General features: G+C 49.8%; 1 protein-coding gene across 1 annotated transcript; it reads left to right on the top strand.

Moving 5' to 3' along the window:
* Positions 1-307: 307 nt before the first annotated feature.
* Positions 308-13,818, top strand: LOC137801993 (calpain-2 catalytic subunit-like). The gene is made up of 21 exons (XM_068599487.1): positions 308-628; positions 1,175-1,244; positions 2,056-2,177; positions 3,442-3,575; positions 3,808-3,976; positions 5,428-5,511; positions 5,780-5,865; positions 6,283-6,357; positions 6,440-6,600; positions 6,686-6,855; positions 7,323-7,334; positions 7,445-7,656; positions 7,795-7,831; positions 7,908-7,973; positions 8,418-8,475; positions 12,562-12,626; positions 12,769-12,837; positions 12,912-12,990; positions 13,105-13,221; positions 13,295-13,353; positions 13,536-13,818. The coding sequence occupies exons 1-21, from the start codon at positions 392-394 to the stop codon at positions 13,557-13,559; spliced, it is 2,106 nt and encodes a 701-aa protein (XP_068455588.1). The 5' UTR covers positions 308-391; the 3' UTR covers positions 13,560-13,818.
* The last annotated feature ends 1,285 nt before the right edge of the window (positions 13,819-15,103 follow it).

Genomic DNA, 15,103 nt, shown 5'->3' with positions numbered 1-15,103 from the left:
ATATATTATAAGATAATATGTTATATAATATATGATATTATGTTATATTTGATATAATATGTTAGGTTTTATATAATATAATATACTATTATGTAATATAATTATATTATAATATAATAATATTCTGTAATATCATATTATTATATAATATGATATACTAATATCATATTATTATATCATATTATGATATTATAGTATCATATTACGCAATCACGCTTTATTGTGAAGGTCCTTTCCGGAAGTCTCACCTGTGCTCTTGACTGGGACACGCCCTTCCGGGCATCACTCACCTGCAGCCGCAGCCCTCTCCACAGTCTCAGCCCAGACTTTACAAGACCGCAACGACCGTTCAGACCGGACCAGACCGAACCCGACCAGACCGAACCGGACCATGTCGGGCATCGCGGCCACCCTGCAGCACCGCCGGGACCAGGACCGGGGCGTGGGCTCGTGCGCTCAGGCCGTGAAGTACCTGAACCAGGACTACGAGGCTCTGCGGCGCCAGTGCGCAGACACCGGGGTTCTGTTCCAGGACGAGACCTTCCCGGCGCTGGGCTCCTCGCTGGGCTTCAAGGAGCTGGGCCCGGGGTCCTACAAGACCCGCGGGGTCTCCTGGCAGCGGCCCCCGGTCAGTGAGCACGCATCTGGGGCAGGAAGAGGGCTGAGAGAGCCCGCACAGGAGCGCGGCTTCCGGGAGCAGAACCGGCAGAACCTGTTCCTCTGGTTCTGCAGCTGGTCTTATAGAGAGCTGCAGAACCAGAGCAACAGGTGGTCTCAGATCAGATCCCAGTCCAGACCGGGTTATAGATTATGATCATAGACTTTAGTTTAATGTAGTCTGATCCGTGTGCCGCACCTGTTAGACTGGGCCACGCCCACTGAGCGCTGGGGTTAGACTGGGCCACGCCCACTGAGCGCTGGGGTTAGACTGGGCCACGCCCACTGGGATCAGTGTTGACTGTTTGGGTGGAGCTGCGTCATCAGAACACAAAGAGCTCTGAGGTTTCACCATGTCTATATTCACTTTAAGTCAGACTAAGAAGTACAACATATTGATGTGTCTAAATCAATAACTTAACGATGGGGCGTGTCCATATATTGATGATTAATCAATAACATGAAACGTGATTATTGATCCTAAACTTTAACATCATGCTGGTTTTGTTTCCTTCAGGATTTGACGTCTGACCCCAAGTTCATCGTCTCTGGAGCCTCAAGGACGGACATCTGTCAGGGAGCTCTGGGTGAGAACCCGGGTTTAGTTTTAGTCTAGACTAATGAAGGAGGGTGAGAGGTGTTTAATTTGAGTCTAGACTAATGAAGGAGGGTGAGAGGTGTTTAGTTTTAGTCTAGACTAATGAAGGAGAATGAGAGGTTTAGTTTTAGTCTAGACTAATGAAGGAGAATGAGAGGTGTTTAGTTTTAGTCTAGACTAATGAAGGAGAATGAGAGGTGTTTAGTTTTAGTCTAGACTAATGAAGGAGAATGAGAGGTGTTTAATTTGAGTCTAGACTAATGAAGGAGAATGAGAGGTTTAGTTTTAGTCTAGATTAATGAAGGAGAATGAGAGGTGTTTAGTTTTAGTCTAGACTAATGAAGGAGGGTGAGAGGTGTTTAGTTTTAGTCTAGACTAATGAAGGAGAATGAGAGGTTTAGTTTTAGTCTAGACTAATGAAGGAGAATGAGAGGTGTTTAGTTTTAGTCTAGACTAATGAAGGAGAATGAGAGGTGTTTAGTTTTAGTCTAGACTAATGAAGGAGAATGAGAGGTGTTTAGTTTTAGTCTAGACTAATGAAGGAGAATGAGAGGTTTAGTTTTAGTCTAGACTAATGAAGGAGAATGAGAGGTGTTTAGTTTTAGTCTTGACTAATGAAGGAGAATGAGAGGTGTTCAGTTTTAGTCTAGACTAATGAAGGAGAATGAGCGGTGTTTAGTTTTAGTCTAGACTAATGAAGGAGGGTGAGAGGTGTTTAGTTGTAGTCTAGACTAATGAAGGAGAATCAGAGGTTTAGTTTTAGTCTAGACTGTTAACTAAGTCCCGCCCCTTCCTGTCAGGTGACTGTTGGCTGCTCGCCGCCATCGCCTCTCTGACCCTGAACAAGGAAGTTCTGGCTCGAGTCGTCCCACATGGACAAAGCTTCAGCAGAGGAGAGTACGCCGGCATCTTCCACTTCCAGGTACAAGTACACATAGAGTACTAGTCATGATTAAGAGAGTACACCAATGCACCTACAGTCCAGTGGTCTCATGTCTCCAGTGGTCTCATGTCTCCTGTGGTCTGATGTCTCCAGTGCTCTGATGTCTCCAGTGGTCTCATGTCTCCTGTGGTCTCATGTCTCCAGTGGTCTCATGTCTCTAGTGGTCTCATGTCTCCTGTGGTCTCATGTCTCCTGTGGTCTCATGTCTCCAGTGCTCTCATGTCTCCAGTGGTCTCATGTCTCCTGTGGTCTGATGTCTCCTGTGGTCTGATGTATCCTGTGGTCTCATGTCTCCAGTGGTCTGATGTCTCCAGTGGTCTCATGTCTCCAGTGGTCTCATGTCTCCTGTGGTCTCATGTCTCCAGTGGTCTCATGTCTCCAGTGGTCTCATGTCTCCAGTGGTCTCATGTCTCCTGTGGTCTCATGTCTCCAGTGGTCTCATGTCTCCAGTGGTCTCATGTCTCCAGTGGTCTCATGTCTCCAATGGTCTCATGTCTCCTGTGGTCTCATGTCTCCTGTGGTCTCATGTCTCCAGTGGTCTCATGTCTCCTGTGGTCTCATGTCTCCAGTGGTCTGATGTCTCCTGTGGTCTCATGTCTCCTGTGGTCTGATGTCTCCAGTGGTCTGATGTCTCCAGTGGTCTCATGTCTCCTGTGGTCTCATGTCTTCAGTGGTCTCATGTCTCCAGTGGTCTCATGTCTCCTGTGGTCTCATGTCTCCAGTGGTCTGATGTCTCCAGTGGTCTGATGTCTCCAGTGGTCTGATGTCTCCTGTGGTCTCATGTCTCCAGTGGTCTCATGTCTCCAGTGGTCTCATGTCTCCAGTGGTCTCATGTCTCCAGTGGTCTCATGTCTCCAGTGGTCTCATGTCTCTAGTGGTCTCATGTCTCCTGTGGTCTGATGTCTCCAGTGGTCTCATGTCTCCAGTGGTCTCATGTCTCCTGTGGTCTCATGTCTCCAGTGGTCTCATGTCTCCAGTGGTCTCATGTCTCTAGTGGTCTCATGTCTCCTGTGGTCTCATGTCTCCAGTGGTCTCATGTCTCCTGTGGTCTCATGTCTCCTGTGGTCTCATGTCTCCAGTGGTCTCATGTCTCCAGTGGTCTCATGTCTCCTGTGGTCTGATGTCTCCTGTGGTCTCATGTCTCCAGTGGTCTCATGTCTCCAGTGGTCTCATGTCTCCAGTGGTCTCATGTCTCCTGTGGTCTCATGTCTCCTGTGGTCTCATGTCTCCATGTCCGTCTCAGTTCTGGCAGTTTGGTGAGTGGGTGGACGTGGTGATCGACGACCGCCTGCCGGTCAAAGATGGAGAACTGATGTTCGTCCACTCTGCTGAAGGACGAGAGTTCTGGAGCGCCCTGCTGGAGAAGGCCTACGCCAAGTAAGTGTGTGTGTGTGTGTGTTTCCAGAGAGACTTACAATAAGTTCATTCAACATGAGAACAAACTCACAACAACAAGAATCAAGAAAGTACATTTTATTCAATGAAGTCAAACTACAAAGTTCTATCAGTAAGAGACATTTGAAAGCGACTGAAGAGCTGCTACTGCGCTAGCTTCCTTATTCAAGGTGGAGTCCTCGGGTGTCACTGATGAGATGTGATGTGGCTGCAGGATGAACGGCTGTTACGAGGCTCTGTCTGGAGGCTCCACCACTGAGGGGTTTGAGGATTTCACTGGAGGAATCGCTGAGGCCCACGACCTGAATAAACCGGATCCACATCTGTTCCACATCATCAAGAAAGCTCAGAGCCGCGGGTCTCTGATGGGCTGCTCCATTGACGTAAGCTCGGACAACACGGGGGGTACCACAGGGTACCAGAGGCCTGAAGAGGGGTACCACAGGGTACCAGAGGTGTCTAGAGGGGCACCACAGGGTACCAGAGGCCTGACGAGGCGTACCACAGGGTACCAGAGGGCTGTAGAGGGGTACCAGAGGTGTCTAGAGGGGCACCACAGGGTACCAGAGGCCTGAAGAGGGGCACCACAGGGTACCAGAGGGCCGTAGAGGGGTACCATAGGGTACCAGAAGTGTCTAGAGGGGTACCACAGGGTACCAGAGGGCTGTAGAGGGGTACTACAGGGTACAAGAGGCCTCTAGAGGGGTACCAGAGGTGTCTAGAGGGGCACCACAGGGTACCAGAGGCCTGAAGAGGGGCACCACAGGGTACCAGAGGCCTGAAGAGGGGCACCACAGGGTACCAGAGGCCTGAAGAGGGGCACCACAGGGTACCAGAGGCCTGAAGAGGGGCACCACAGGGTACCAGAGGCCTGAAGAGGGGCACCACAGGGTACCAGAGGGCTGTAGAGGGCTACCACAGGGTACCAGAGGGCTGTAGAGGGCTACCACAGGGTACCAGAGGGCCGTAGAGGGGTACCACAGGGTACGAGAGGGCCGTAGAGGGGTACCACAGGGTACCAGAGGGCCGTAGAGGGGTACCACAAGGCTGTAGAGGTGTACCACAGGGTACCAGGGGGCCGTAGAGGGGTACCACAGGGTACCAGAGGGCCGTAGAGGGGTACCAGAGGGCCGTAGAGGGGTACCAGAGGGCTGTAGAGGGGTACCAGAGGGCTGTAGAGGGGTACCACAGGGTACCAGAGGCCTCTAGAGGGGTACCACAGGGTACCAGAGGGCCGTAGAGGGGTACCACAGGGTACCAGAGAGCCGTAGAGGGGTACCAGAGGGCCGTAGAGGGGTACCACAGGGTACCAGAGGGCCGTAGAGAGGTACCACAGGGTGCCAGAGGCCTCTAGACGGGTATCATAGGGTACCAGAGGGCTGTAGAGGGGTACCAGAGGGTACCAGAGGGCTGTAGAGGGGTACCAGAGGGCCGTATTGGGGTACCACAGGGTACCAGAGGTGTCTAGAGGGGTACCACAGGGTACCAGAGGCCTGTGGAGGGGTACCAGAAGGCCGTAGAGGGGTATTACAGGGTACCAGAGGCCTCTAGAGGGGTGCCACAGGGTACTTCATGGGTTCCAGAGGGGCTGAACAGGGGTACCACAGGTCAACGACAGGGGTCCAACATAGGGGAGCCACAGAACTACGATAATAAACCCTTATAAATTCATCATTAGTACATTACTGCCGATGTAGGAGCGCTAGAGGTCATGCTATTAAATATTTAAACATCATTTCTTTAACTAATTTATTAATGCATTCACATAATAATTTACACGGAGGTTCAACATTTGTATTTAAGCAGTTATACATTTTAAAATCTTCTGTTTCAGATCACAAGCTCATCCGACTCAGAGGCAGTTACCTCTCAGAAGCTGGTAAAGGGACACGCCTATTCTGTGACAGGTGCAGCTGAGGTGAGAGGACACGCCCCCTATAGAACACCTGAAGCATTATTTCATAAATGTGGACATTTCACCACAACATTAAACTACATTTCTCATGAGTCAGTAGGAGCGGCTAACTGCAGCCTTTGAGTCCTAAAAGTTATTTCAAACAGCTGATCCTGATCCTTGTTTTCTCAGAAACACCTGTCTTACCTGAAGGGGGGCGAGACTTCAGCTCTTTAATAGTTGTCCTTTCAGATGTGACTCTGTGCTTTGCTCTGCGTGTGACTGGGTGCAGGTGGAGTACCGTGGCAACATGGAGAAGCTGATCCGGATCAGGAACCCCTGGGGCCAGGTGGAGTGGACCGGCGCCTGGAGCGACAAGTGAGTTTGTTGTAGGCGGAGGGTTGAGCTTCTTCTCTTGTTCATAACATGAACCACATGTTTGTATTGGAATCGCCTCTGATGTCCATCCAGAATAGACCTGAATAGTCCTCATGTTTTAAGGTTCCCTATCCAGTCATCACTGTCTGTAGTTTACTGCAGCTGATCTCAGATCACTCAGACTCCTTTGGACCCAGATTAGATAGATGGATAATTACTTTATTGATCGCCGAAGGGAAATTCAGGGTCCAAATAGCTCAAGACATCACACAACATAATATATACATGGTGACCTCTGCGGGATGATGATGATGATGATGATGTCTGGGTTTTGTCTGAGGGGAGTTCAGTGTCGCACTAAATAACATTGACAGATATTTTAGACTCTTATTCTGAAACTACTTCCATCTCCGACAGCTCGGCTCAATGGCGTCAGATTCGCGACCAGGACCGAGACCGTCTGAGTCATCGCTCAGAGGACGGAGAGTTCTGGTAAAACTCACTTTTTATCTCAAACTAACTGTACTCGTCATCAGACGACGAGGGTACGAGAACCCTCCGCTCTGTCTTCCAGGATGTCTTTCAATGACTTCCTACGACATTACTCCCGGCTGGAGATCTGCAACCTGACACCCGACGCCCTGAGCGACAACTCCGTGTCCAAGTGGTCTCTGTCCAAGTTCGACGGCAGCTGGAGGAGAGGATCCACCGCCGGAGGCTGCAGGAACTTCCCCAGTCAGTGATCCTGTCAGACCGAGAGGAGGGTGTCATGCTCCCACGGTCACAGCTGGTTTTATCTGGTTTTGTTTTCAAACCGCAGACACCTTCTGGACCAACCCTCAGTTTGTGATCCGGCTGGACGAGGAGGACGACGACCCGGACGACGGAGAGAACGGCTGCAGCTTCGTGGTCGGTCTGATCCAGAAGAACCGCAGACGCATGAGGAAGATGGGGGAAGACATGCACACCATCGGATACGCCATCTACGAGGTGAGACTGCGGGTCCGGTCTCTAGACCAGCAGCTCGAAGAGTCAGGTTGAACCGGGTCAGACTGAGACAAGTAGGGCTGCAGGACTTGACCATCAGGTGCTCAATGCATCGGGTCCGGGATTGGACGGTCTGAGAGGTGAATCTTCTCTGAGCTGTTTTCTAAACGCTCTAAGTGGAAACAAGAAATGAATCTCTTGGCTGGTTCACCGTGCTTAGATCCTCCAGTCATGAAATAGAGATCTCAGGGGGGGCAATGATCTAGACCCTGGTTCAGATCCAGCTAAGGACATTTGTTAATCTCTAAAATGAGTAGTAGGATCATCTGAGCACAAAGGCCGTCCTCCTCTTTGGTCCATGTCACAGACCTAATTCAGACCTAATCCAGGCCAATCCAGACCTGGGTAATAACCTGCTGACGGACAAAGTGAAGTCTGAAGTTTTAACTCTTCTCTTTCTTCTCTTCTAGGTTCCTGGGGAGGTATGAGGACTACCAGCTTCCTGCTGCTCAGCGCTTGTTGCTCGACTGTTGGTAGTTAATCTGCGTTCAGCTTCATACTCGGTGTGACGTCCCTGTTGTGTCCCCGTCAGTCCCGCGGTCAGAGGAACCTCCACCTGGACAGGAACTTCTTCCTGCGGAACGCCTCCTCCGCTCGCTCCGAAACCTTCATCAACCTGCGAGAAGTCTGTAGCCGCTTCTGCCTCCCGCCGGGGGAGTACCTGATCATCCCGTCCACCTTCGACGCGCACAAGAACGGAGACTTCTGTGTCCGCGTGTTCTCCGAGAAGCAGGCCGAGTTCCAGTAAGTTCAACTCTTCTGGGACCTGTGAAGAAGCTCAGGAACTCTGCTGAGAGCAACATCAGGAACCAGGTCTTCTCTGCTCTGTATTCTATACCTGGAGACGATTGTCCTCTGAAGCTGCTGTGTTTTTCTCTGCAGAGAGCTGGACGACCCCATCGAGTCCCGAGTGGAAAAGGTGAGACTTCCCTCCAGAACTTTACCTGGTGAACTTCCTCCTGACTGGAGACATAACAGACGAACCTCGGTTTCAGATCGAGATCGATGAAGACGATGTGGATGATCGGTTCAGAGGTCTGTTTGGACAGCTGGCGGGAGGGGTGAGTTTACGTCTATGTACCTGAGGTATGCCTGTGTACAGGTCTATATACCTGAGGTATGCCTGTGTACAGGTCTATATACCTGAGGTATACCTGTGTACACGTCTATATACCTGAGGTATACCTGTGTACACGTCTATATACCTGAGGTATACCTGTGTACACGTCTATATACCTGAGGTATACCTGTGTACACGTCTATATACCTGAGGTATACCTGTGTACACGTCTATATACCTGAGGTATACCTGTGTACACGTCTATATACCTGAGGTGTGTGTGTGTGTGTGTACATGTCTATATACCTGAGGTATGTGTGTGTGTGTGTGTGTGTGTGTGTGTGTGTGTGTGTGTGTGTGTGTGTGTGTGTGTGTGTGTGTGTGTGTGTGTGTGTGTGTGTGTGTGTCTATATACCGGAGTTATACTTGAGTCTCTGTGCTGCAGGACTGTGAGATCTCAACATTCGAGCTCCAGAAGATCCTCAACAAAGTGGTGACCAAACGTGAGCGACTCGGAAAATTGTTTTTTACCTTCGGGTTTGGGTCTGAAGGGGTTCAGGTGTATCTTCAGATGTGAAGGGGTTCAGGTGTATCTACAGGTGTGAAGGGGTTCAGGTGTATCTTCAGATGTGAAGGGGTTCAGGTGTATCTACAGGTGTGAAGGGGTTCAGGTGTATCTTCAGATGTGAAGGGGTTCAGGTGTATCTTCAGATGTGAAGGGGTTCAGGTGTATCTACAGGTCTGAAGGGGTTCAGGTGTATCTTCAGATGTGAAGGGGTTCAGGTGTATCTACAGGTGTGAAGGGGTTCAGGTGTATCTGCAGGTGTGAAGGGGTTCAGGTGTATCTACAGGTGTGAAGGGGTTCAGGTGTATCTACAAGTGTGAAGGGGTTCAGGTGTATCTTCAGGTGTGAAGGGGTTCAGGTGTATCTACAGGTGTGAAGGGGTTCAGGTGTATCTTTAGGTGTGAAGGGGTTCAGGTGTATCTACCGGTGTGAAGGGGTTCAGGTGTATCTACAAGTGTGAAGGGGTTCAGGTGTATCTTCAGGTGTGAAGGGGTTCAGGTGTATCTTCAGGTGTGAAGGGGTTCAGGTGTATCTACAAGTGTGAAGGGGTTCAGGTGTATCTACAAGTGTGAAGGGGTTAAGTGTATCTACAGGTGTGAAGGGGTTCAGGTGTATCTACAAGTGTGAAGGGGTTCAGGTGTATCTTCAGGTGTGAAGGGGTTCAGGTGTATCTTCAGGTGTGAAGGGGTTCAGGTGTATCTACAGGTGTGAAGGGGTTCAGGTGTATCTTCAGGTGTGAAGGGGTTCAGGTGTATCTTCAGGTGTGAAGGGGTTCAGGTGTATCTACAGGTGTGAAGGGGTTCAGGTGTATCTACAGGTGTGAAGGGGTTCAGGTGTATCTACAGGTGTGAAGGGGTTCAGGTGTATCTACAGGTGTGAAGGGGTTCAGGTGTATCTTCAGGTGTGAAGGGGTTCAGGTGTATCTTCAGGTGTGAAGGGGTTCAGGTGTATCTTCAGGTGTGAAGGGGTTCAGGTGTATCTTCAGGTGTGAAGGGGTTCAGGTGTATCTTCAGGTGTGAAGGGGTTCAGGTGTATCTTCAGGTGTGAAGGGGTTCAGGTGTATCTACAGGTGTGAAGGGGTTCAGGTGTATCTTCAGGTGTGAAGGGGTTAAGGTGTATCTTCAGGTGTGAAGGGGTTAAGTGTATCTACAGGTGTGAAGGGGTTCAGGTGTATCTACAGGTGTGAAGGGGTTCAGGTGTATCTTCAGGTGTGAAGGGGTTCAGGTGTATCTTCAGATGTGAAGGGGTTCAGGTGTATCTACAGGTGTGAAGGGGTTCAGGTGTATCTACAGGTGTGAAGGGGTTCAGGTGTATCTACAGGTGTGAAGGGGTTCAGGTGTATCTACAGGTGTGAAGGGGTTCAGGTGTATCTACAGGTGTGAAGGGGTTCAGGTGTATCTTCAGGTGTGAAGGGGTTCAGGTGTATCTTCAGGTGTGAAGGGGTTCAGGTGTATCTTCAGGTGTGAAGGGGTTCAGGTGTATCTTCAGGTGTGAAGGGGTTCAGGTGTATCTACAAGTGTGAAGGGGTTCAGGTGTATCTACAAGTGTGAAGGGGTTAAGTGTATCTACAGGTGTGAAGGGGTTCAGGTGTATCTTCAGGTGTGAAGGGGTTCAGGTGTATCTTCAGGTGTGAAGGGGTTCAGGTGTATCTTCAGGTGTGAAGGGGTTCAGGTGTATCTACAGGTGTGAAGGGGTTCAGGTGTATCTTCAGGTGTGAAGGGGTTCAGGTGTATCTACAGGTGTGAAGGGGTTCAGGTGTATCTTCAGGTGTGAAGGGGTTCAGGTGTATCTACAGGTGTGAAGGGGTTCAGGTGTATCTGCAGGTGTGAAGGGGTTCAGGTGTATCTACAGGTGTGAAGGGGTTCAGGTGTATCTACAGGTGTGAAGGGGTTCAGGTGTATCTTCAGGTGTGAAGGGGTTCAGGTGTATCTACAGGTGTGAAGGGGTTCAGGTGTATCTTCAGGTGTGAAGGGGTTCAGGTGTATCTTCAGGTGTGAAGGGGTTCAGGTGTATCTACAGGTGTGAAGGGGTTCAGGTGTATCTACAAGTGTGAAGGGGTTCAGGTGTATCTTCAGGTGTGAAGGGGTTCAGGTGTATCTTCAGGTGTGAAGGGGTTCAGGTGTATCTACAAGTGTGAAGGGGTTCAGGTGTATCTACAAGTGTGAAGGGGTTCAGGTGTATCTTCAGGTGTGAAGGGGTTCAGGTGTATCTACAGGTGTGAAGGGGTTCAGGTGTATCTTCAGGTGTGAAGGGGTTCAGGTGTATCTTCAGGTGTGAAGGGGTTCAGGTGTATCTACAGGTGTGAAGGGGTTCAGGTGTATCTACAGGTGTGAAGGGGTTCAGGTGTATCTACAGGTGTGAAGGGGTTCAGGTGTATCTACAGGTGTGAAGGGGTTCAGGTGTATCTTCAGGTGTGAAGGGGTTCAGGTGTATCTTCAGGTGTGAAGGGGTTCAGGTGTATCTTCAGATGTGAAGGGGTTCAGGTGTATCTTCAGATGTGAAGGGGTTCAGGTGTATCTTCAGATGTGAAGGGGTTCAGGTGTATCTACAGGTGTGAAGGGGTTCAGGTGTATCTACAGGTGTGAAGGGGTTCAGGTGTATCTACAGGTGTGAAGGGGTTCAGGTGTATCTACAGGTGTGAAGGGGTTCAGGTGTATCTACAGGTGTGAAGGGGTTCAGGTGTATCTACAGGTGTGAAGGGGTTCAGGTGTATCTTCAGGTGTGAAGGGGTTCAGGTGTATCTTCAGGTGTGAAGGGGTTCAGGTGTATCTACAGGTGTGAAGGGGTTCAGGTGTATCTACAGGTGTGAAGGGGTTCAGGTGTATCTACAGGTGTGAAGGGGTTAAGTGTATCTTCAGATGTGAAGGGGTTCAGGTGTATCTACAGGTGTGAAGGGGTTCAGGTGTATCTTCAGGTGTGAAGGGGTTCAGGTGTATCTACAGGTGTGAAGGGGTTCAGGTGTATCTACCGGTGTGAAGGGGTTCAGGTGTATCTACCGGTGTGAAGGGGTTCAGGTGTATCTACCAGTGTGAAGGGGTTCAGGTGTATCTACCAGTGTGAAGGGGTTCAAGTGTATCTACAGGTGTGAAGGGGTTCAGGTGTATCTACAGGTGTGAAGGGGTTCAGGTGTATCTACAGGTGTGAAGAGGTTCAGATATATCTTCAGGTGTGAAGGGGTTCAGGTGTATCTACAAGTGTGAAGGGGTTCAGGTGTATCTACCAGTGTGAAGGGGTTAAGTGTATCTACAGGTGTGAAGGGGTTCAGGTGTATCTTCAGATGTGAAGGGGTTCAGGTGTATCTACAGGTGTGAAGGGGTTCAGGTGTATCTACAGGTGTGAAGAGGTTCAGGTGTATCTTCAGGTGTGAAGGGGTTCAGGTGTATCTTCAGGTGTGAAGGGGTTCAGGTGTATCTTCAGGTGTGAAGGGGTTCAGGTGTATCTACAGGTGTGAAGGGGTTCAGGTGTATCTTCAGGTGTGAAGGGGTTCAGGTGTATCTACAGGTGTGAAGGGGTTAAGTGTATCTTCAGATGTGAAGGGGTTCAGGTGTATCTACAGGTGTGAAGGGGTTCAGGTGTATCTTCAGGTGTGAAGGGGTTCAGGTGTATCTACAGGTGTGAAGGGGTTCAGGTGTATCTACAGGTGTGAAGGGGTTCAGGTGTATCTACAGGTGTGAAGGGGTTCAGGTGTATCTTCAGATGTGAAGGGGTTCAGGTGTATCTACAGGTGTGAAGAGGTTCAGGTGTATCTACAGGTGTGAAGGGGTTCAGGTGTATCTACAGGTGTGAAGGGGTTCAGGTGTATCTACAGGTGTGAAGGGGTTCAGGTGTATCTACAGGTGTGAAGGGGTTCAGGTGTATCTTCAGGTGTGAAGGGGTTCAGGTGTATCTTCAGGTGTGAAGGGGTTCAGGTGTATCTACAGGTGTGAAGGGGTTCAGGTGTATCTACAGGTGTGAAGTGGTTCAGGTGTGAAAAGGTTCAGGTGTATCTCCAGGTCTGAAGGGTGTACCTCTTTGTCTCTGAAAGATTCGGACATCAAGACCAACGGCTTCAGCCTCTCAACGTGTCGCAACATGATCAACATGCTGGACGTATCCTTCAGACTGAACCGTGAACCTGTTTGTAGTTCAGGTGAGAACCGGTTCAGGTGAAAACCGGTTCAGTCACAGAAAGCTGCCGCAGTGGCTGCTGGGTAAAATAATACAGGTGTCACTTCCTGAACTGTTGCTGCAGAAAGACGGCAGCGGTAAACTGGGTCTGGTGGAGTTCAAAGTGCTGTGGACCAAAATTGAGAAGTACCTGGTGAGTGAAACCAGTTTAGGTCCTCGGGAACCCAGAACCAGGTCTTTCTAAAGTCCGTCCTCTCTGTGTGACAGAACGTCTACCGCGAGAAGGACGTGGACAACTCGGGCACAATGAGCTGCACGGAGATGAGGACGGCCGTGGAGGAGGCCGGTAACTCTTCATCAGGACGTCTTCATCGCCTCCTGCTCACATTCACTTCTGTGCACACAATATGTATGTCGGTGTTGTACTCGGTAGACCTGTGACCTCTGACCCCTGCTGCAGGGTTCAGGCTGAACAACCCGCTGCACCAGGTGCTGGTGGCTCGGTACAGTGATCCAGAGCTCACCATCGACTTCGACAACTTTGTGAGCTGTGTGGTTCGTCTGGAGAACATGTTCAGTGAGTCCTCCTCTTCATCATGGTGGCTCTTCTTCCTCTTCATGATGATGATGGTGATTCCTCCTCTTCACAGACACGTTCGACATGCTGGACAAAGACAACTCAGGAACGGTTGAGTTCAGCCTGATGGAGGTAAGCTCCACTGTGAATGTTGAACACATGACAGAGACCTCCGGAGCCTCCGGGGCACATGGAGGCCCCAGAGGCTCCGGAGCGTTTCCACTGCTGGACCAGAGGACGTAGATCTTTGAACACTCACTGAGTTGTAAGTATAAAATGTTCCGCGATGGTTAAACGTGAACGTTCTTCTGCAGTGGCTGAATGCAACTCTGATCTGAGGACCTGGACCAGCCGGATCCGGATCACAGCAGAACTATTGTCCATGTGGTGAATGGTACTCATGAGGGATGTTATGGACCATGGCGCTCCACTCCGGTCATGATGTAATCAATGGTTAGCTGTAATGGAGCTCAAAGGGTGTTCTATCAATGTTCAGTCTAGCAGTTACAGATCTGTCACTAATGCCTAAAAGATATCTGTAACCAGGTACTAAATCTGTTGTTAATCCCTTAAAAATAAAGACAATTAAGTGAATAAGTCTGAGAAGTGGGTTATTGTAAATCAAAATGTAAAGTTTAGATTATTGATAATGTTGCTATAGATATATTCAACTCAGTTTGTCTTGTATAGTCCAAGCTCAAATTATGCTTAAAGAGTTTAACAATCTGTACACAGACACTACATTACATTACTATATATTACATTACTACTATATATATTATATTAAATCACATTACTATACATTATACATTACATTACTGTATATTGTATTATATTACATCACATTACTATATAGTATATTACATTACATTACTGTATATATTATATCCACTGTTCCCGACCCCCATGCGACACATGGTCGCATGGGGGTCGGGAACAGTGCCCATAGACTGGCAGACCGAGGTGGTGGTTCCCATCTTCAAGAAGGGGGACTGGAGAGAGTGCTCGAACTATCGTGGTGTCACACTGCTCAGCCTCCCGGGAAAAGCTTATGCCAGGGTGCTGGAAAGGAGACTCCAGGGTGCTGGAAAGGAGACTCCAGGGTGCTGGAAAGGAGACTCCAGGGTGCTGGAAAGGAGACTCCAGGGTGCTGGAAAGGAGCTCCGACCGCTTGTCGAACCTCTGATTCAAGAGGAGCAGTGGATCGCCTTTCTGCTGTTTGCAGACGATGTGGTCCTGTTTGCTTCCTCGGACCGTGACCTCCAGCATTCGCTGGGGCGTTTTGCAGCCGAGTGTGAAGCGGCAGGGATGAGGGTTAGCGCCTCCAAATCCGAGGCCATGGTTCTCTGCCGGAAACCGGTGGATTGCTCCCTCCAGGTGGGGACAACATGCCTGCCCCAAGTGAAGGAGTTCAAGTACCTCGGGTCTTGTTCACGAGTGAAGGTAAGGTGGAGCGAGAGATCGACAGGCGGATCGGTGCGGCTGCAGCAGTAAAACAGCCGCTGTACCGGTCCGTCTTGGTGAAGAGGGAGCTGAGCAGGAAGGAGGAGCTCTCTATTTACTGGTCGTCTACGTTCCAACCCTCACCTATGGTCACGAACTCTGGGTCAGGACCGAGAGAACGAGGTCGCGGATACAAGCGGCCGAAATGAGCTTCCTCCGTAGTACTCAGCCGGGCTCAGCCTGAGGGATAGGGTAAGGAGCTGAGGTTCCTCTGTAGGGCTCAGCCTTAGGGATAGGGTAAGGAGCTGAGGTTCCTCTGTAGGGCTCAGCCTTAGGGATAGGGTAAGGAGCTGAGGTTCCTCTGTAGGGCTCAGCCTTAGGGATAGGGTAAGGAGATGAGGTTCCTCTGTAGGGCTCAGCCTTAGAGATAGGGTAAGGA

Source organism: Clinocottus analis, unplaced genomic scaffold (genome assembly GCF_023055335.1).
Source record: "Clinocottus analis isolate CAN_PGR_092001 unplaced genomic scaffold, fCliAna1.0.p SCAF_48, whole genome shotgun sequence".
Taxonomy (NCBI): domain Eukaryota; kingdom Metazoa; phylum Chordata; class Actinopteri; order Perciformes; family Cottidae; genus Clinocottus; species Clinocottus analis.
This window is presented reverse-complemented; position numbering and strand designations above follow the sequence as displayed.